The following is a 20,920-nucleotide window of genomic DNA, read 5'->3' as shown; positions in this document are numbered from 1 at the left end:
AAATGATGAACACCTTTCTTTTTTTCTCCTTTAAAAATATTATGAAATTATATTTATTCCTCCTTTTCCCAATAATACCTGATCATTGTTTAAAAATTAAACTGAGGGGCTGGCCCCGTGGCCGAGTGATTAAGTTCCCGCGCTCCGCTGCAGGCGGCCCAGTGTTTTGTTGGTTTGAATCCTGGGCGCGGACATGGCACTGCTCATCAAACCACGCTGAGGCAGCGTCCCACATGCCACAACTAGAAGGACCCACAACAAAGAATATACAACTAGGTACTGGGGGGCTTTGGGGAGAAAAAGGAAAAAATAAAATCTTAAAAAAAAATTAAACTGATATGGAGAAATGAAATTCCTCTCATAATACCCCTCACTGATAATTCATGACTTTGTTTCAGGTTTTAATGGCTATATAACTATGTATTGCACACTCCCACATATTTTACGTAAATGGGAGCAACTATATATTTGTTCAGTTATGTTGCTTTTCTTCAGCTTTACAGTATATCTTGGCCATCTTTTCATATCAGCCCTTACAAATCTCCTTTTCTCTTAGTAACTGCAGAGTATCCCAGTTTGTGAATGTACACACACCTTATTTTTTAAATCGTCTACTGAAGGACATTTAAGGTACTTCCAGTTTTTTTTTTCCTAAAGGCTGCTGTAACGAATCCCCTACCTAAGAAAGTTTAGAAGGATCTTCAGACTGAGTGTGACATTTGTCAACCGTGTAGTTAATGAGAGCGACCCAAGAGGACTCTGCACCGAGGGGAGAGTGCGTTTCACTGTGTGGAGAACCGAAGAGCTCTCCCCAAAACACTTTGGCCAACACGTTCGGAGAGATAGGAGTTGCCAACAGGTGGGACGACCTCAAAAAGCAGAGCTCCCTATTTTGATAGTTTAGTAATAGAGCAGAGACTTGCTACAATTGCTCAACACTGATTGCTGGATCAGAAGAGGAATTTCCCGAGTCAGTTACAAGCAGGGCTCGCGCAGGGCTGTAGATCCCATCAGACAGTCTGGAGACAGCTAGACAGGGAGATGGGCAGCAGCGCTCCAAATCGGGCAACAGCACGTGTGGAAGGAGCAGTGACCTATGGGGAGACTCATAACTCATAGACCAAACCTCTTCCAGCAGAGGGCAGTGCCTCAAATATCAGGCGGGACTCGGGCCAGCTGGAGCCAGAGCTGGGGATTTCGCTGGACAGATTGCACCAGCCCTAGGCCGAGGAGAAGCTGAACTAAACTGTCCTTCGGATACTGTAAGTGACATTGGGGAATACTCAGGGAGAGAGAGACACAGTGGAACTTCACACTACCGTGATTTTCCTGTTTTCTAATGTCTAACAATTTGGGTTTGGTAATAAATCTCTTTTTACATAGTCTGGCCATTAGGGATTGCAAGTAAGGGAATTGGGAGTAAATTTAACTCGACTGGCCACGGAGTCTCTCAGGTTTCTGGGTGCGTACTTGCATCAAAAAGGCAGTGACGTGCCTAAAATATAACCTAGCCGTCTCGCCCTAGGGCCCTGTGGATCTGACACAAAGTTTACAAATAGAAAGTTAGCAGAGGGAAAGATATGTAAGAAGTAGCAATTTTATCTAAAAATAGAAGCTTAGTGTTTAACACTAGAGTCCTTTGCTTTTGAATTTCAATGACTGTGAAGGATGGCTGTGAAAACACTTTAAAGTGGAGGAGCCAGCCATGCAAATTGCTGTGCATGCAGATAATGAAAGACTGGAGGAGGTTGGTCTGCAGGCCTAAACAATGTCCAATCAACTCCTCCCTGAATGTCAGTCACCTTTCCTGCTGTGTAATTGTTGGAATCCAATAGGGGCAAAGCTGAGTTAGAGTACCTCAGGGTCTTTTTCTAATCCTGTTAAGAAAGAAAAGGAGTGACTTTGGCATTTGCTGGTGGAGGCAAGGCAGATTTGCCAGATGATAAAAGTACTGTGTGTGTGTTTAATTATTTGTTGGGGACAGCTAAGTAAAACACGCCACGTAGGAAATCAGAGCGATAGGAAAGTGTGAGGGTAGTTTGCACGCGTCTCCTAGAAAAATATCAAGTGGAAGAAATACCAACAAAGAGAATAAACTTTCTTGGCTGTTTTATTTTCCCTGCCTCTTCTAGTCCAGGAATGTCTGGCGTTCTCCCGGTCGTTAGATTATTGCTGGCGGTGCTGCACCGGCCAACGAGCGGATCGAGTCCTCGGCCGGGCTGGGGGCGCCTGAGATGAGGGGGGGTTTCGGAGGTTTGGGGGTGGGACTGGCGGGCGGGCGGGGAGAGGAAGGACGCCGGCGGCTCGCAGACAGGCCCTCCGCCAAGGCCGTCGGCCGGACCCGAAGCCGTCCGCAGCCACCGTCCGCCGCCGTCTCGCTCAGCAGGGCGCGGCCCCGCACCACCCGGCTCACCCCCAAGAGGTGGGACTTTCCCCACCGGAAGTGATCGCGTCCAGTCTCGGGGAACTGGGGCACCTCAGCCAGTGTGTCAGAGAAACCCTTCCGGGTGTGTGCTGGGGGGGTGGGGGGGGTGGGTGAGGCAAAAAATAGGTAGGTTCGCCCGCAGCGCCAGCGGCCGCCGCCGCCGGCCGGCCCCCGCCCCTTCCCCTGTGCGAGCGCGGCGCTGAGACGGCGGAGCGGCGGCTGGCCATGGCCTTGGCGTGACGGCCTCCCGGCGGCCGGGCGGGGGCGGCGGCCTGGTCCAGGTGGGAGCGGGGGGCGGCGCGGCCGGGGCCGCTCGGTGGGGGCGGGGTCCGGCGGCTAACGTGCGCCCCTCTCGCCCCTCACAGGCCGGACGACGCCCGCGGCAGCCGCGGCGCAGAGCCCCGCCCGGGCGGCAGCGACTGGAGCGGAGCCCGCAGGCCTGGGCCGGCTCGGCGTCCCGAGCAGGAAGCGGGGTCCCGGGGCCCCTTTGTGTGCAGGGCGGGGGAGGGGCGCCGGGCAGCCCGCGGGCCCCGCGCTGCGCCCCCCTCCCTCCGGGGGCGCGTCTCGCCTCCCCCCTCGCTGAGCGGCGCGGCGCCCTCCTCCCCGCGCCCCCCGCCCGGGCCTGGGCTCCTATAGGAAGGGCATCGCGGCGCCTCCCCACCCCGCCGACTCTCCGCTCTTCCCCTCCCCCGCCGCAACTTCCTCTTCTTCCCCGCCGGGCCCTCGCCGGCTGCTCCGCGATCCCTCCCCGCTTCGCCCATTTCCGCCCACCTTCCGCCTCCCGGCCGCTGCAGCGAGCGGGTGTGCTCTTCCCTCCCTCGGGTAGGAGTCGGTGAAGGTGAGCCTCATGAGGGAATACAAGGTAGTGGTGTTAGGGAGCGGCGGGGTTGGCAAATCCGCCCTTACTGTGCAGTTTGTCACCGGGACTTTCATTGAGAAATATGACCCCACCATTGAAGATTTCTACCGCAAAGAGATCGAAGTGGACTCTTCCCCCTCCGTGCTGGAAATTCTGGACACCGCAGGAACTGAGCAGTTTGCTTCCATGAGAGATCTCTACATCAAAAACGGCCAAGGTTTCATCCTGGTTTATAGTCTGGTTAATCAGCAGTCTTTTCAGGTAACCGAACCAAGTCTTGTAATTTGTTAGAAAGGGGTGTGGTAATCCGACGTTTACTTCTGGTTTGCCTGAGCCGTGCGTTAATGACTATGTTTTGCTTCTGAAAGTTAGACATGGTGCATTTTTGAGGTTACTCCTGGCACGGAAAAGTATCGGGTGGTTTCTATAGAGAGTACTGAAGTCACAACCGTCAACAAATATTTTAAAGTTATTTTTAAGTCAGAGAAAAGTGAAAAAGAAATAGGTCAGTCTGTGTCTATTTAGCCTGGACTAGAACCTTCTGAAGTTGCTTGTTCAATTCAACAAGTATCGATTAATGTACTCAACAAAACGACATTTAACAGATAACGTCGGGTAAATAGAGCACTTTGGAAGGACAGTGATTTGGAGCCGATTAGCTGTTGCACAGACAACTCCTCTGTGTCTGCTTGTTCCTCCTCCCCCTCTCTGTTCTCACCCAAGTTTCTCAGCCAGATTCATAAATCTGAATGCTGCACCGTGAAGAACTCAAGACCTGCCTTCTGGGCATTTTACTTACTTGCTTGGGGCGGGTGAAGGAAAAGTTGTGAGTTGAAAAGACTAGTACCTAGAATTAAGAACCAACAAAAATTTAGAATGGTTCTCCTTTTCTTCAGTTGATCCAAATTGTTTCTGATAACATTGGCTATTTTTATAGAAAATATGAGGATCTGGGAACATTGAGCAAGCGCCGATTTCTAACCCCGGGTGGGTGGCCAAACTGGAGGTGGTCCAGTTTCTTTGGAAAAGCTGTCCTGTCCTTCATTGGGAGACAGACTGAAGGTTTAACATTATTTTAAGAGAGGCAATAAACGTTGCTATTTATTCTTTGAAAATAAATAACCTCATATTGACCCATTATATTGACCTCCATTGATTTAGGAAATGGATATTTTTTCTGCATTTAAAGGTATGCACTTAATGTTGCTTACTTAAGAGACATTAAGTGCTTCAGCCAATCCAATGTGCTAATTCCACTTTTTTTTTTTTTTTTTACTATTTTAAATTAAAGTACTACAGTGAACTTTTCCAGTAACTTGATGAAGCAACTTCAGGATTTTTTTTTCTTTTAAAGATAATAAGCTCTGAGTAAATGAATCAAAGTTATTGTGAGCAAACTGAAGTTCGTTTTATGTAGGCTGAAATTCCAAAGCAATAGTATCATGAAAGCATTTTCCCCCAGAAAGTCCCAGAGTCCTAAAGGTTCTCTTTGACAGGCATTTTCTTTCTAAAGGCTCCTCCAGAGATCTCTTATTCTATTAGCTGACTCTCTTGAGGCTGAAAGTCTTTTGAAAGGTTTTTCATAAGATTTCCATTATATCTACTTCTGTTGTAGACATAAATAGGGAGTGAAAAACTGCCATTATTTCAACAGAGGCTTAAACTCTTTGAAGCCCCAATGCCATAAATTTAGATTCTCCGCTGAACCTGTGTTTCCATAAGGACACAGGGAAAAGAAGCTTAACCTAGAAAACTGAATTGATACATGATGTAAAAGAATGTTGCAAATATCAAATAACTATGTTTTTGTAAATTTCTGCAGTCCCGTTTTTCCTTCATCCTGCTTGTGAATATTCTGCTTACTGTCACTCTTCAAATTAAACAGGGTTTATATTTAAGTCAAACCTCTTAAGTTATCAAACATTTTTAAAAATTTTAATGTTACGATTAAATCTATAGTACTGTCTTAAATCAGTACTCCCCTCCCCCAGAGTTGATGCTAATAGAGAATTGCTAAGGCTCTTATCTTTTGTAATGAATTGTAATTACTTAGAAAAAGTAATACACTCGGGAGAAAATCCAAATTGTAAAACTGAACGCAGGCAAAGAAAAGTATGACTCCTTCAAAGAAAAGTATACATTGTCCCTCCCAGGAGCTGCTCCCTGTTACAATAGTTTCTAGGGTATTTAAGTGTATTTTAAGGTGTTTGATTTTACTGAGATAAAGATGTACCATTACATTTAAAATGAAACATTGAAGTGTATGAATCTGTTTTTAACTTTGGTCTTTTAGGCACACCACAGTGTTTTTGTTCCCACCTCAAACCCTTTCCCTCGAGCGCTCCTGCTGAATGGCTAGGAATGCATAGATGCCAGGAATGCATAGATGCCCGGAATGCATAGATGCCGCAATCCTGTGCTAGGATAACAGGTGTCACAAGGAGTGGTGACAAGCCAGCAGGTTAAAGGAGATGGCCACAACCCTTATGTACAAATGGATTCATCGTATTTGGGAACTTGCTTTTAAAATCAGTATAGACTAGGGGAAAGAAATGATTCAATGAGTCCTAAGGTTAGTGTGCAACCTACATTTGACATTCTTGACAGAAACCCTGCAGAGGTAGTCTGTGGAAATGGTCTAGTTCCGACTTCAATGGAGAAAATGATGTCTTCCCTATTTGGCTGTGTGGTTTTATTTTGGATTCAGCTTTCTGTACTCATTGAGGATGACTTCTTGTGAGATGGTAATACTTCTGTTGTGGTTATGCAAACAGCATAATGTTTTTCTTTCTCTTTGTGATTGTTTGGACAGGATATCAAGCCAATGAGAGATCAGATTGTCAGAGTGAAGAGATATGAAAAAGTCCCACTAATCCTAGTAGGAAATAAAGTGGATCTGGAACCAGAAAGAGAGGTTATGTCTTCAGAAGGCAGAGCTCTGGCTCAAGAATGGGGCTGTCCTTTCATGGAGACATCGGCAAAAAGTAAATCAATGGTGGATGAACTTTTTGCTGAGATCGTCAGGCAAATGAACTATTCATCCCTGCCGGAGAAGCAAGATCAGTGTTGTACAACTTGCGTCGTCCAGTAAAAAAGATAACCTCAATCATGGCCATACCGAGCAGGTTAGTTGTTGATGGAACTTTATGAGCCAGAGAGTGTTTTGCTTTCCACCAAGTATGACACAAAACTGGTCAATATCAGTACACATTAAGCTACCTTAAATTTCTTACTTTATTTTTAAAATAACATTTCCCTTAGCCCAAAATACTCAACATTCAGCGTGGAAAATCAAAAAAATACGGATAAGCGAAAGGAAGGTAAGAAATTGCCTGTATTCCCATCGACAAGATTTATTTTTTAAAGTGAATTACTGTTCTTCTCTCTCTGCTTGACTGATAGCATTCTTTTGGGGTGGGCTGAGTTAGGGGATAATCCTCCTTTTCCCTGTTATGGTGATTCAGCGTCCAACGTGCACAGGAGAGCATTCAACAATGATTTCAGAAGATGATTAGTTCTGTGTTTTCTCTGCTTTTCTATCTTGGGCTAGAGAGCTACTATAATTAAAATCATCAGTTTACTAATCACCCAAGTGCTTGATTTAACAGGACGACTATTTAATCGAGTTCATCTGGACCTTGCACTTGAGGGACTTAAGTGACCTCTGATAGTAACAAATTATAGTGCCACAATGTACCTTGACTTCCTTATGAATATATGATCCAAATGAGAATCTGTTAAAATCATCTGTGGTGTGTTAGAAGGGACAATCCCAAGTGCCCAGGAAACATTTCTATTCGGTTTAATAAATAACGGACTTAATAAGAACAATAACAAAAGCTTCAAACCTTTCATTGAGTTAAATGATAATTTAATAAAAGATTTTTAAATGAATGAGTTTTTGAAAAAGTAAGATTATGTAAAACTTACTGAGCATTTAAAATGAGATTATTTTATTCATATCATGATCTTTTAATCTAGATTATAATTGGGCAGATACTGTCACTTAGTAACACTTAGATAATAAGATAAAACAACCAATATTCTGGATGCCTGAAGCCACAGCAAATTCCAGACTAGCCTGACGGTATCAGGAACGGAATTGATTGTTCTGAGCCAAGACGGACCTCAAGTCTAGGAGGCAGTGTTGCAAATGGCAACAGGCATTTCACATCTCAGCGATGATTCCCAATCAAAGGTCTGGCTTTGTATGTGCTCCCTGGAGAAAAGACTAACGGTCCCTAATTTATCTTTTCAGACAAGATCTCTTGTCAGGTAGTGTCATCTTTGAAAATGAAGGATATCAACAGTGCTTTATTCAAAATGCTTTCACTCATCAGCTTTTTAGCATACCAGAATGTGATGAAAACCCATTTATTTTCTTATACCTAGCTACAGCTGTTATCTTATAATGTCACTGTTCAGACTGTAGTCCAGCATATGTTTTGTTGATGGCGTCGCACTTGCGTATAGTCTTTTGAGGCAGGAACAGGCATATGTTCTTGCATATAAGTAGGTGATTGAGTCCCATGTTCTTGCTTCCACAGTCTCTCTTCTTAAATTTTAAGCCAGCTTCATATTTGACCAAGTTCTGTGTGGTGATTGCATCTTTACCATTGTGCTCTTTTTCTGTCTGATACTTTTAACTAGACAAGTGACATAAGTGTACACATGTTAGTTTTATCATCTTCATAAAAAATTAACCAGGGGCTGGCCCAGTGGCATGGTGGTGAAGTTTGCACGCTCCGCTTTGGTGGCCCAGTGTTCATGGGTTCGGATCCCGGGTGTGGACCTACACATCAGTGGTTCATCAAGCCATGCTGTGGTGGTGTCCCACATACAAAATAGAGGAAGATTGGCACAGATGTTAGCTTAGTGACAGTCTTCCTCAAGCAAAAAGAGGAAGATTGGCAACAGATATTAGCTCAGGGCCAATCTTCCTCACACACACACACACACACACACACACACACAAGAAACTGGCTCCCACGAAATGTTCCCAGTTTTCTTTCCATCATTAATGTAGACATCTATAGGAAGTAAACAGAATAAAATTGATCTCATACATGTAGAGGGCCAAATGTCTCAGTCAAATTGAAAAATGGATAATTTCTAAAGCTATTTTTAAGTCTTTCTTATTCTGAGTTATTTCTGAGTTTATTTCATTTTGCAACTTTTGTGATTTAATTACTTGTAATCCATTTGGTTACCTACAGGAATGAGTAAATAGATTTTTTTTTTTATATCTCAAGCCAACTATGTTTACATTTTTTGTTAAGTAATGTACTGAAAATCAGAAAATATTAATACCAATGATTGCTCATTTTTTATAATAATGGGTCAAGTTACCTGTGTAGTTTTTTGTTTGGTTTTTATTTTGGTAAGCAGAGTGTGCAATTGAAGGTATGAGCCTTGAAATAAAATATCTAATCAGCTGAATTTCTGAAAATATTAAAGGGAGTTCCCTGACCAAGATCTTTTAGAATAAAGCACCCTATCTACAGGGGTTTTTTTTTCCTGACGTCAAATAAGATGAAACTGATGTGTTTGAGAATCTGTAATCTGAGGCCTGTAACGTTTGTGGTTGTGCTTACTATTTATCTAAAAAAGTAGGTGATGGATTCTGAATCCTGTAGCTTGAGTCATGGAGCTCTGAAGTCTGTCAGTGCTAGATCTAGATTGAAGATAAAACTTCAAGTAAAGGTGATTTGAGAAATGTTTGACCTTAATATTTAGAAGAGTCCCTTGTCCAAGTTAGCAATAATAAGACTCAAATAAGTCAGAAGTCTGTGATTACTGTAAATTGGTAGCTCTTAATTGAAAGGGAAAATTTATTAATACTCTAAGAATTGCTTCTGATAATTTCTCACATGTATTTCTTAGCACCCTGCAATTTGGGTCACCAGTCTCTTGCCCAACACCTGTTTATTTGCATGGCTGCCAGGATGGTTTCCTCAGCTTTCCCCCTCCCACTGGCAGTAATCTTAGTGTAAGCTTGGAAGCAAGGCCAGATTCTTTATGTGCTGCTTTCGTGACTGGTTTCCTTACTGACCTGAGGAGCCTGCCATCAAGTGCTTTGAAGGACTTCTTTTACTGCGCAGCAGCAGTATCGTAGAAACCCAGGTCAGTGTTGCAGCTGTGTTTTGGTTGTATTAACTACATCATAGCTCCTCTGTATTGGTGTACATAATTGACACTTGGCTGTTTTGGTATACTGTTGTTGAGAAGGATGGGTGTTTTGTTAATAATCTCATAATACTATAAAAGAAGTAAATCACAGTGCTGTGGGGGTTCAGGGAAAGGAAAGACCACATCCAGTCAGAGCAAGTTTCTCAATATTCTGGGCTCCTTGTTGTGGAGCTGTCCTGTGCATTGTAGGATGTTTAGCAGCATCCCCGGCCTCTACGCACTAGAGGCCAGTAGCATTCCCCTTGCCCCCCAGTTGTGATGAACAGGAATATCTCCAGACATTGCTAAATGCCTCCTGGGGGCCAAAATGTCTCCTGGCTAAGACCCACTGAGTTAGAGGAATTGAGGAGCAGTACCATTTGAATCAGGCGTTGAAGAATGGGTAGGATTTGCAGGGATGGGGGACGGGGAGAGGTGATTCTAAATAGAGGGAATGCCAAAAACGAGCAAGATAAAAGTCTAAAATATTCTGCTGATTCCCTGAAAAGAGGGTGGGAAGTGCAGTGAAGTTATCCCTGAAGTGTGACAGTTTGGTAAATACCCTTTTGGCAAATAGAAATTTTTTAAAGATTATTTTTCAAGAATTTCTTTATCTTAGCCCAGTATTGATGAAAGTTACAAAAAAAAAAAAAAAAACCAGGAGTGTAAAAGGTGTTCTTCACTGTGGTTTGAAGGTCTTCTGCAAGGTTTTACCCTGTGTCAATCTGTGGATTATGGAACGGATTCTCCCAACGAAAGTAAATGGTGCAAAAGAGTGCCCAACACCAGGACTCAAACTGAGAGAACAAAGATCATTATTTATGTCAGCCTCAGTTCATTATATGTCAGCCTGAAGAAAAAGGGAGATTCTTGATTCAAGACTAGCACATCATTTCACGTGGCAGTAGAGTGCCTGGGATGTTAACAAAGGCTTCTGAAAGGCTGAACCATCTATGAATGTCATTTTAGTCTAGCTGGCCTTAGTATTTCTAAAACACAATGGAATTGATTAGCATTTTCAGGATTTTTCAAAATAAAAATGTGGGATCCGAATTGTTTCTAATCTTTTTCTCCAGCTTTTAATTAGATATGATATGCCAGGGACTCAGCAAATGTGAGGGGAAAATCATGAAAATTAAATCACATCGTGTACTTTAATATGCTGGCATTTTCTTATCCAAGTTAAATATTAATCATATCAGTAAAACACTAGGGTGGAATTCTGTTACAGAAGTTACAGTTTAGATAGATACTTCCTTTTTTTCCCTGCCCTATTTTGCATATCACTTTAAGTGGGGAAAATAGTTTATTTTAAATGCTCATTTGTCAACTAGTTCACATGCTGAGCCAAAAGGGAGCCAGCGGCCCTGAATGGAGAGAAGAGCATACTTTGAGGGGAGAGTGTACCACGAAGACCTGCAGTGGACCTGGGGTCAAAGGGCAGAACAGAGTTGCCTTGTCCCTTCTGTCCCCCTGATTCTCCCAGACCGTCACTGACCCCACCAGGTTCGTGGTTTGGCACTGTTCAGAGTGGATAGGTGCCTAGTTAGACCTGCTCTGGGTGTGGAGGTGTCTGGTGATTGGAATGACTCTTTGTATATCTGTTCTCTCTCTAATTGCTTCCTTTTAACCTCAAGATTAGGCTTTTATTACAGAATGAAATGCATATGAGCCATTCAGTTTTACTCCATTACCTCTCTGGCTTAGAATGAACCATCAGTAGAATTAACAAAAATTGCATCACGGAGTTGGAGAATTGCCACTGAGGAAGTATTCTAGCCATACTACAGGAAAGAGTCTCTTTGTGGGATTGCTTCTCAGTGGAATTCTAAAATCCAGAAGATAATAGCACTAAGAAAAACTTAAATCCTGTCAGCCGTTGGAAAAACTTATCAAAAACATACTCCCAAATTCCTTTGATTATCCACAGTCTTAGTAATATTGGATTCAGAAAAAGCAATTTAGGGTTGAGGGGAGCAGTACCCTACCTGGTCTTAATTCAAAGCTAGCCCCTGGGGTCAGATCATTGGGCTCACAGGGCTGCTTATTATCGGTGGACACGGTCGTACTATTTGAGATTTCAGAATGGAACTCATCATATTAATTTAAACTTAGAGAGATTTTAGGTCTCGGACATAAGAAAAATAGCTTATCCTTTCTACCCTGGGTTCACCATAAACATCTAGGGCGTGCGTTTTCCTTAAAGCATGCTTCCACTTCCATTCAGGGATTCTATGCCATAAGGTCAGCTTTTGCTCTCTGTGTTTAATGTTTGACAGGTGAGCACTTTTAGTAACCTATTTCTCCCACTCTACCCCCCAATAGGCTTCATGAGAATTATGCAAATTAGAATAGAGAAAAGATATTTCACAAAAATGTAACCTCTATCAACAGAATTCTAGCCTAGTGATTTGCTAATGTAACTAATATTTTACTTGGATATGAAAATGCCAAGTAAAAAGTGTGAAGGGAAATTCATTTTTGAAAAAGTTCCTTTGATTAAATCACCAGAATATTACATCTAAAACTGGAAAAAAATTAAAATTGATTATGACTGCACATTTATATTTGCTAAAAAGAATGCTAGTAAGTACCATTGTGTTTAGAAATGGTAAATCTAGCTAAGCAAAAGACATTCATAAACTGCTAAGCCTTTCAGGAGCCTTTGTTAACATCCCAGGCATTCTGCTGCCACATGAAATGATGTGCTAGTCTTGAATCCAGAATCTCCCTTTTTTTTCATGCTGACATAAATAATGATCTTTCTTCTTTCGATTCTGTGTTTGGTGCTCTTGTGTACCAATTTACCCCACTTGGGAGATCCTATTTCATAATTTCCTGAGCAAAAGGTTTGGACTGTTGCTTGGGACTTTTTTTTGTACTCTTCCATAACAAAATCGAATTAGAAAAAAGACCATTTAAGCAAGAGTTTGAGCAGAAGCTTCTAGAGTTAAGATTTGTTCGGTGTCTTGCTGGAAGCGTGAGAGTGAGGACAAGGATCACTCGTGTTCTGTCTCACAAGCAGTGAGTTAGACTTTTGCAGTGTGTCCGGATGTGATATCCTGGGAGTTAAAAAATATGAGTTTGACCAGCAGCCTTTAAAGCTTCTGGAATGTTTTTTAAATGAATGAGAGTTGTTAGTACACTGAAAATTTTTCTGTCACAGTGTGGAGCAATAACATTTACATTTCGCATTCTGTGAAATTCAAATCTGGGAGAGACTGTCCTTTTTGCTTAATGCAAGCGTTTGCTTCAGGATTTATTACTTCAGAGAATGAAAGTTTATTACTCTGTTGAAAAGTAGCTGATATTAACACTTCATTTGTTTAATGGTAAGCCTCATACTAATATTGTTGAGTCTGACCCGGGATTTATCTATTTCTCTTGATTTCACTGAAGTGTTGTCATTGTGTTTCGGAGTATAGATGGACCAAATGTTAACCAGGTTGTTTTAGAGGGTGGGAAATAATGCATATGTATCACCTTTTATTTAATGTAGATTATGGTTAATAAGCTGGTTTGTATTCTTAGTGTTTATTTTGGCTAGAAGTAAATAATTACTACTTCCTCAATTTGATTTCAGAGAATGCCTGAACTATTAAATCATCACATATTATAAGTCTTCACTATTTAACAGACATCATATTTCAGAATCTCAAACTATTTTGAAAAATTTGGATTAAAATTTATTGCAAACTTATTCAAATTAATTAAGGAAATTCTAGTCTGCATTACTGAAAAGTCTTCACAATGAATTGCAAATATAATGAAATACTGTTGTGTTCAAATAGGTATAAAAGTTCAAATAAGACTAAAGAGAGTATAAAGATCTTTAGTCTGGATATTAAAGACATAATCCTGGTCTTCTAGAAATTTATAACATAGTTGGGAAATGAAAAAAATACCTGACATTTGCATACTTTATAAGGTACTTTCACATGTTACCTTATGCGATATTTACCACAACCCTGTGAGGAAAGAATTTTTATCCTTGTTTTAGTGATGAGGACTTGCCCAAGCTAAAATAACCAGTGTCCTAATTAGCAATTCCTATTAATGCAATAAAGTTTTAATTTTAATAGGAAGAAAAATGTCTCTATAATAATTTCCAAAGAGGCAAACTTTTGTTCTCTTTTTCCTAATGTGTTTAGGTGGCAGAATTTCAATAATAGTGAGTGGAGAGATGTTATTTAAAAGTAATCATTTTTATGATAGAGCTGCTAATAAAGAGTTCTCGCAGGCTCTTTGGGACACTGTAGAAGTGGCGCTGTCAAATGAAATTAAAATTAGGCATGCATAAACATAGAGCCCTCAGATGATCTTAAATTGGTTTCACTTGGCATTTTTTCATGGTTGCAATTCTATCCTTCGTTTCTGGCTTTATTTAACAATTTTTATCTTTTATATTAAAAATATATATAATTCCACTCCCCTAGAAGCTATTGGATGATCCAGCGCAATGAAAGGACATGGTGTGGGAGTAGACAGATCTTTTTCCTTGGTATTAATTAGAAGGGCGGAAGTCTATCAGATGTAGGAGCAGAGACTGAGAAATCCTAATCCCACCAGTTCCCGTGGTGGGGAGGATGTCCACAAAAGGGCAGACCGGAGTGGGAAATGTGAACTGCTGTTGTCACCTAATATCTAACCCAAGTCAGGGCACCTAGCAGACGCTCAGTAGCTAGATCTTGACGGAATTACATTTTCTTATTTTAAATTCTCAAGAAAAGCTAAATTTTCAAAAAGTTTTGCATACTGTCAAGTTAGCTCATAATTAATATGCATTTAATTCTAATACAATTTCCCATTAAAAATATGAAGAGATCAAATTCAAAGTAGAAGTAACATCTGCTACTTTTATACTGTAAGATCTTTTAAAGTAAGAGCAGTTTTAATATTGTATAAAGTCTAATAATATTTTAAAAAATAAACCAGAGTAGTTACACACAGTATATTGTATCCGATGCATCATTACAGTTTCTAATGACTTTTTTGGACGACAGAAAATTACTTTTTAATTTAAACTGATGGGGAACACAGTGAAATTCCATCTAAAGATCGTTATTCTGGTACAACTTCCATATGTATATAGATCTGTTGTCAGCGTTGTCATTTTAAACTGTAATCTTTATTTCTACGTTTTTATGACATTTTTATCTTAATTGCAGATAAAACTCAGAGGAAATTTGCACAGATGCTGCTTTGGAGAACTTTACAACCTGGGTTGCAGAACTGAGCCTTGGTAAACCTGTCTCTCTTACAGCATGTTGCCATACATCTAATTAAGTGCATAAGGTCTTTGGCCTTCAAGCTCCATCGACCTTAAACGGGAATGCTTAGCACGTTTACCATACGTTTAAAATCTGTTCTTTATCAATCAGTCCTTTTGTAGCTTTCTAAGTTCTTATTGATGGCTAATATGCAAGAATTAATTTTTAATATTTTAATTGATTTCTTTAATCAGTTTCTCAACTTGTATTTATTAAATACTCAAACTCAGTATTACCTACTCAATGCCTTTTAAAAGAAAGTGATAATGGAGAAAAAATTGAGCCTTAAACAAATGGTTACTTCTGTATATTACCTCGCACCAGTGCTTCATTCTATTTGTAAAATCTTTCTCCTTTAAATGGTTGGTTAATACTTTGAGACTTTGTTTACGTGTGGCAGTGTTGTAAAAAGAAACTAAAGATCATAATTTACCTGTGTGGATGGAATATCCCTTTTCTTCAAGTGTAGTTTGTGATGTGTTTTTTGTAATTAACATGTTCTGAAAGTTACAATTGATATTTCAAATTGTAGCACGTTTAGCTGAAGAGTTAAGCGTTTGATTCCATTAGGTTTTCACATGTGTTAATCTCATTTACGGCATCAAATTGCAGCAGTAACATTTTCCTTTCTGTGAAGTTCTAAATTTAGTTATGACCTACTTAGCAATGCCTTTGAAAAGGGATATTGTATCCATGGTAAATTAATTGTATACCCAAACAGAGATAGCTCAGCTTTGCCAGTCAGGCTTGTAATTGACATCTAGTAGACTTCTGCACATGTAAAATTGAATTCAAATAAAATCATATACACTTTCTAGTTCTTAATATTTGTCTTTCTGAATAATAGTTTAAAGCAATATTTGTTAAAGTTTTCTTGCACTATCACAATTGCTTTTTAGTTATTTCTCAAGAAGCATGTTTGTAGTAGAGACAAAAAATCTGTGTAACAGGAAGGAGGATAGCGCCAAGTCTCTGGGCTTTTATTTTTTGTTTTTGTTTTTGTTTGTTTTTCTTTTTCAAATGTGCTTCTAATAGCCATTGCCTTCCATGTTGTTTACCTAATCAGCACATTTTGTCTGAATACTTGAACATTTTAACAGTAACACAGGTATAGAAACGGAAAGGAAACTTATAAAGAGTAATCTTTTGGTTCAGTTTTAACATCATGACAATGAGCGCTTTTTCTAGCAATGATTTTTAAATTTTGTAAATTTGACAGTATTTTGTTGTTGGTTTTTTATTTGGTTAGTCGCCTGCTTTTAATTTGCAGAAGTTAGTAACTGCAGCTCACCTACTGCACCAAAGTTCTCGATTTTAGGAGCCCAGCTTTAGTCATTTGAACATGCTTCTAAATAAAACAAAACGAAAAACCAAAACTATGCTTTTAATCTACAATAATAGCTCAATAACTTTGTCAAGGAAAGCTCTAATATATGCAGTGATGGTTTATGGAAGGGTGTGGCAATTTTAAATTTATATTGTGTGTGATGTTCAAATAAAGTGATATCTACATTCATGTGATTTATTGGTCAGCATGACCATGAATTATTGTGTAGAAATTGGTTAAACTTTGATTTCCTTTTTTTAAATCGTGTTGCATTTGATTCCTGATCAAATTCCCTCAAAGTGAACTCTTGATCTTAGATTTTGAATTTTGTGGTGAGATTGTAAGGGTGGAGGCAATTGAAACATTGTTCCTTATTTATAAACTGCTTGAAATGAATACTTAAGTTTGCACTTTAATACCAAACTTAAAACCAAACACTCAGTTCAAAGTCGGTTAAGTGATCATGGTTCATCATTATCAGCTGTGTGAAATTTTAAAGGAATCAAATAATTCATGATGATTTAAATTTTCTGCAGATACATTTTTTTATACAGTGTTTCTTTCTTACCGACAGTTCTCATTCTCTCTCTCTGTCTCTCTCTCTGTCTCTCTCTCTGTCACTGACCTCAGCAGCAAATTTAACTTGAATTCACTTAGGATCACAGGAATCAGGGGAAAGTGATTAAAGGTGGTTTCTCCAGCACATTTTAAGAAAAGGGACCAAAAGTTATTTTAGCTTCCACAATAGATTGCATGTCAAGTTGCTTATTAGGATAATAAATTAATATTAAATGCAATATATGTCTTGTCTTTACTATGGCATCTGTTTAGGAGTTGTTCAAATCACTGCAGTAGGGCTCTGCAAATAAAATCATGTAACCTATTATCATGGATCTAATGTACTGTAACTTTATCAATGAAAGGTAAAAAATCTCGAATAACAAGTACAAACATTGAACAATGACCTATAAAGATTTGTAAAAGTAAAATTTTTCCAATAGATTTCATTCTTGTCATTTTGTAAGACGATCCTGCAGTCCACCTGTTTGTAACTTTTTTAATAAAATAGACATCTGTATTACTGAGGTTGTTCTCTTGAATTATTTGGTGAATTACCATTTGTTCTAGATTTGCTAACTCGTAAATCTCTTTCTCATAAGTGAAAGTCATAACTTTTTACCAAAATGATAATCTGTGTTGTAGTACATGTTTAAAGAAGGTAAACATTCACTTGTGTCTTTATTCACCCTTCTGCCATATGTGGGGAGAAATGGATATATCCTAAAATGTAATATTTAATCAATTGAATAACTTATAAATAAATTAGAGATTATAAATAATGAGTAAAAAAAGAATAACATATGACTTGTCCCATATGAAGAGAGTGGCCCAAATTGTCCATGGATAGGAGCTTTCAGACAGTGTTAAGCAATATAATTAAATTTTGAAATAATGAATTAAGAAAATTCAACACAATTAAGTTATCACTTTATCTAGTGAAAGGTTTTGCCAGTCACTTCAATTCACTAACTCCATATTTTTAATTGGTTGAACTGAATAGATTTTCTTAACCTCAATGTTTTTTAAACCCATAATCTTTCCTGTGAAGGTGAACAGTTCTTTCTGTCCAGACATAGAGGAACTGGACTTTTAAAAAAAATTGTAAAAATGGGGAGGTTTATATAGCTGTGTCATAGCATACAGAAAACATCTTATTGTTTATTACCATTGATTTTTGTTTTTTAGTTGGGCTCCAGACACCCCATATATGCTGTACTAGATGCTGTCCTTGAAGTCCAAAAACCCTTTTCTACAGTGGAGGCACTCATGATTTCAGGGTCCTCCCCCTCTTCATCCAGCAAGGTCAGCATTTGTAACCAAGTGAATAACAGAGGGAGAGGGTGAGAGCTAAGGGATACTAGCCTGATGAGCCAATCAGTGTTGGATACCAGCTGTCACAGCTGCATCACCTTTATCTCTTCCCCGTCTCTGCCCTCCGTCATGTTGTTCTTATCTGGGGAGAAAACTTCATCTAGTCTTCACCCTTCTCCAGGATATAGCAGCCTGGGGTCAAGATCCAAGGCTGTAAGACTTCTTGTTCAGATTTAAAGCAGGGGCAGTTTTTCAGATAAGCTCCTACTTTCGCATGTATCTATCTCATTAGAACCTTAGTGCTATGTGGTGGTTTGGACTTACTGTCTCCATTTTATTGATGAAACCAAGGCTCAGGAAAGTTGTGACTTAAGATCTTAAAGGCAAGATCAAACGATTAAAATGTTGAGAAAGGGTCTACTTGACAAATTTTGAAATAAATTCATTATTGGATGAGTCAAATGGGTGCTATTAAAATTATAAAGCTCATGGAAACAAGGTAAAAGCCACACAGCAAGAAACAGCTGTCTTAAGTCAGTGTGACAGTCCATAGGTAACAAAATACTATGGGTCCTATTTAAAGGTAATGTGTTTGTTATATTGCTAAGAGTTTGTGTAAGACATAAGCTATTTTCATTATAACTATTTTTCTTTGGAAAGGCAATGTCTTAAATCAGGATTTGGCAGCATTTGGCTGCCAGGCAAAATCCAGTCCAGTTAGCAGTGCCAAAACAACTGTAGTTAGATTTAGCAGCTGTATCCTGAATCCATTGCAGAGCTCAGCTGCACCTTTTTTTCTCCCTAAACTTATAGTTTGAATGGAGGACCAGGAGTGCAGCTGATCCCAGACATATGTTTTGTCAGCAAAGAGACACTACTCCTGTGCTTATAGGCGTTACTCTCTATGGCGCAGGCTGCCTCACTCCCAACCTCAATGGTCCTGCCATTGTATTATAATTTGTGAGTTTTCTCCCATAGACTGTGAGCTCCTTCAAGGTAGGGCTTTGCCCGTCACCTCCCCATCCTCAGTGCTTATCTCCAGTGCATTATAGGCACTCAATAAATATTTTATGAAATTATAGTCACAGGATCAGTATGGCAGGCAGATGGGTGGTTCACTCTTTAGGAAATCCTAAGCCTGCCATTTCCTACTGGCCTTCCTCATTTATAGCATTTAGGTAGCATGGGAAATACGTTTTCTTCCCCCATCTTCCTTCATCCTCTGTAGCACTGTTTTTCTTTTTTGCTTGCTTGTTTTCCTTTCTGTTTTTGTTTATAATAGAAGTAATTGTTTCTAAACTCACTTCCAACAGAAATGTATACCATAGAGAGATGGTCCATGCAGATATACTGTAAATATGGACTGAAGGGCCTTGAGTCCAAGATTAAATTCTCCAAGACTCTAGGGAGAAGAATACAATCAAGAAAGACTATTTGCTGCCGGTGCCTGGATTTCCTCCGCAGTAGATTCTGAAGCTGACCCAGACCTGTCCCAGCCTCATTCATACGCAAGTCAGAGAAATGTTCATATTGCATTCAAAAACGTCTCAAATACTTCCCCTCTAATAAGCCAATAATTCCTGTTCTCCCTGCAAAACCTCAGGTGACTCCCCACCCGCACCCCTCCAGTCATCCCCTAGGCCTTTCCTTTAATCCTTCTTCCCATTCCCTTGTTGTACCTACCAACTAATTTGTACCCCATGTAACCAAACTCCCCCCACCCCCTCCCTTTTTTCTGTACAAAAGATAGTTTTATGAATAATGAAACTAATGGAACTAAAATTTTTTGCTCTGGTTCCCCCAACCCCAAGACTCAGTCTCTAAATCTTTTGACACCAATAGTTTGAGACATTTTCAGGTTGTGCTTAAACCAATAGAAGGTTATCAGCCCCGTCTATGTGCCTCAGTGTCAGTGATCTGTGCAGTCTGTCATGTAACTGGAGCCTCCCGGCTGCCCCAGCAAGCCCTCCAGGAATTGGCTCCTGAGGCTCTAGATACTTTTACTCATGCTGTAAGCCACAGGGAATGCCCTGGACTTAGTAGTTTGAAGCTCGTACCAGCTGCTGTAGGCTTTAAAGTTGGGGGGGGGGGGTGCAGTACCAGGGAGGGAGGGACTTAATTAAGCCATGCTGAACTTTTCTTGGAGCTTGAAAGTGGACAGGTGTTAAATCTACAGTTGAGAAATAGAAGGATCGCTGAGGGTTCTGACTCTTCAGTAAATCTCATTTTGGGGGTTCATTGTTCCTCTGTTTAAGAGGGAGCCCGAGGACGTCCTGATACCAGTGCGCAGTTTTCTCTGGTGTCCTGTGGTCCTCTTTTGGACACTTGTATGACTATCCTTAGAAAAGTCCCAGCTGAAGTGCAGACATTATGCCATTCCCCAAGATATCTCTACGAGTGTTTTTGGTCCTTTTCTCAGGTCCCAAAATACACAGAAATAAATGGGAGGGGTGGACACTGAAATGGCAGACGCAAGGCTTTATCATGCTGCTTGGTTGGGAGCTGAGTCTATGGCAGGTCCCTCCAACTGCTATGGCCTGGAGATGGAAGCCCTTGGTCTCTAACCCAAGAGAAGTCTTGGCTACAGGGCTTTTGCTCTCCAGCTGGCTAAAAAGCGTAGGTGCAGTGACCTAGGAATGGAAATCTGACCCCAAAAAGAGCGATTTCCCTTTGACAGTAAATAGTTGCTTGGTGAGGAGGATAACTATTCTAGACAGAAAAGGAACAAGAAGATCAGTGCCTTCATTTACTGAGCTTCTAAGTATGTGCCAGGCACTGTGCTATGAGCCGAGTTCATAAGAGGAATGTGATATGGCCTTGTCCTCGGGTGGAGCTTACATTCTAGCCTTGGAGACAGCCTTGAAAGCAATAATTATGAGGCAATGGGATGTATGCTCTAACGTCAGCATGTACCAGATGCCAGGGAGCCCAGAAAAGGGAAAGGATGTGTTTTCCCTGTAGAGGTCAAGGGAAGGTCAGAGAAGCTTGCCTTGTGAATT

General features: G+C 40.3%; 1 protein-coding gene across 4 annotated transcripts; it reads left to right on the top strand.

The window, feature by feature from the left end:
* The first annotated feature begins 1,123 nt into the window (after nt 1–1,123).
* Nucleotides 1,124–17,130, top strand: RAP2C (RAP2C, member of RAS oncogene family). Of its 4 annotated transcripts, none has more exons than XM_023633198.2 (4): nt 1,124–1,262; nt 2,791–3,545; nt 6,097–6,409; nt 14,621–17,130. In XM_023633198.2, the coding sequence occupies exons 2-3, from the start codon at nt 3,273–3,275 to the stop codon at nt 6,373–6,375; spliced, it is 552 nt and encodes a 183-aa protein (XP_023488966.1). In that variant the 5' UTR covers nt 1,124–1,262; nt 2,791–3,272; the 3' UTR covers nt 6,376–6,409; nt 14,621–17,130.
* The last annotated feature ends 3,790 nt before the right edge of the window (nt 17,131–20,920 follow it).

This window comes from Equus caballus, chromosome X (assembly GCF_041296265.1).
Source record: "Equus caballus isolate H_3958 breed thoroughbred chromosome X, TB-T2T, whole genome shotgun sequence".
In the NCBI taxonomy this organism is placed as follows: Eukaryota; Metazoa; Chordata; class Mammalia; order Perissodactyla; family Equidae; genus Equus; species Equus caballus.
The sequence above is the reverse complement of the archived record's forward strand: the minus strand, read 5'-3'. Positions and strand labels throughout refer to the sequence as shown.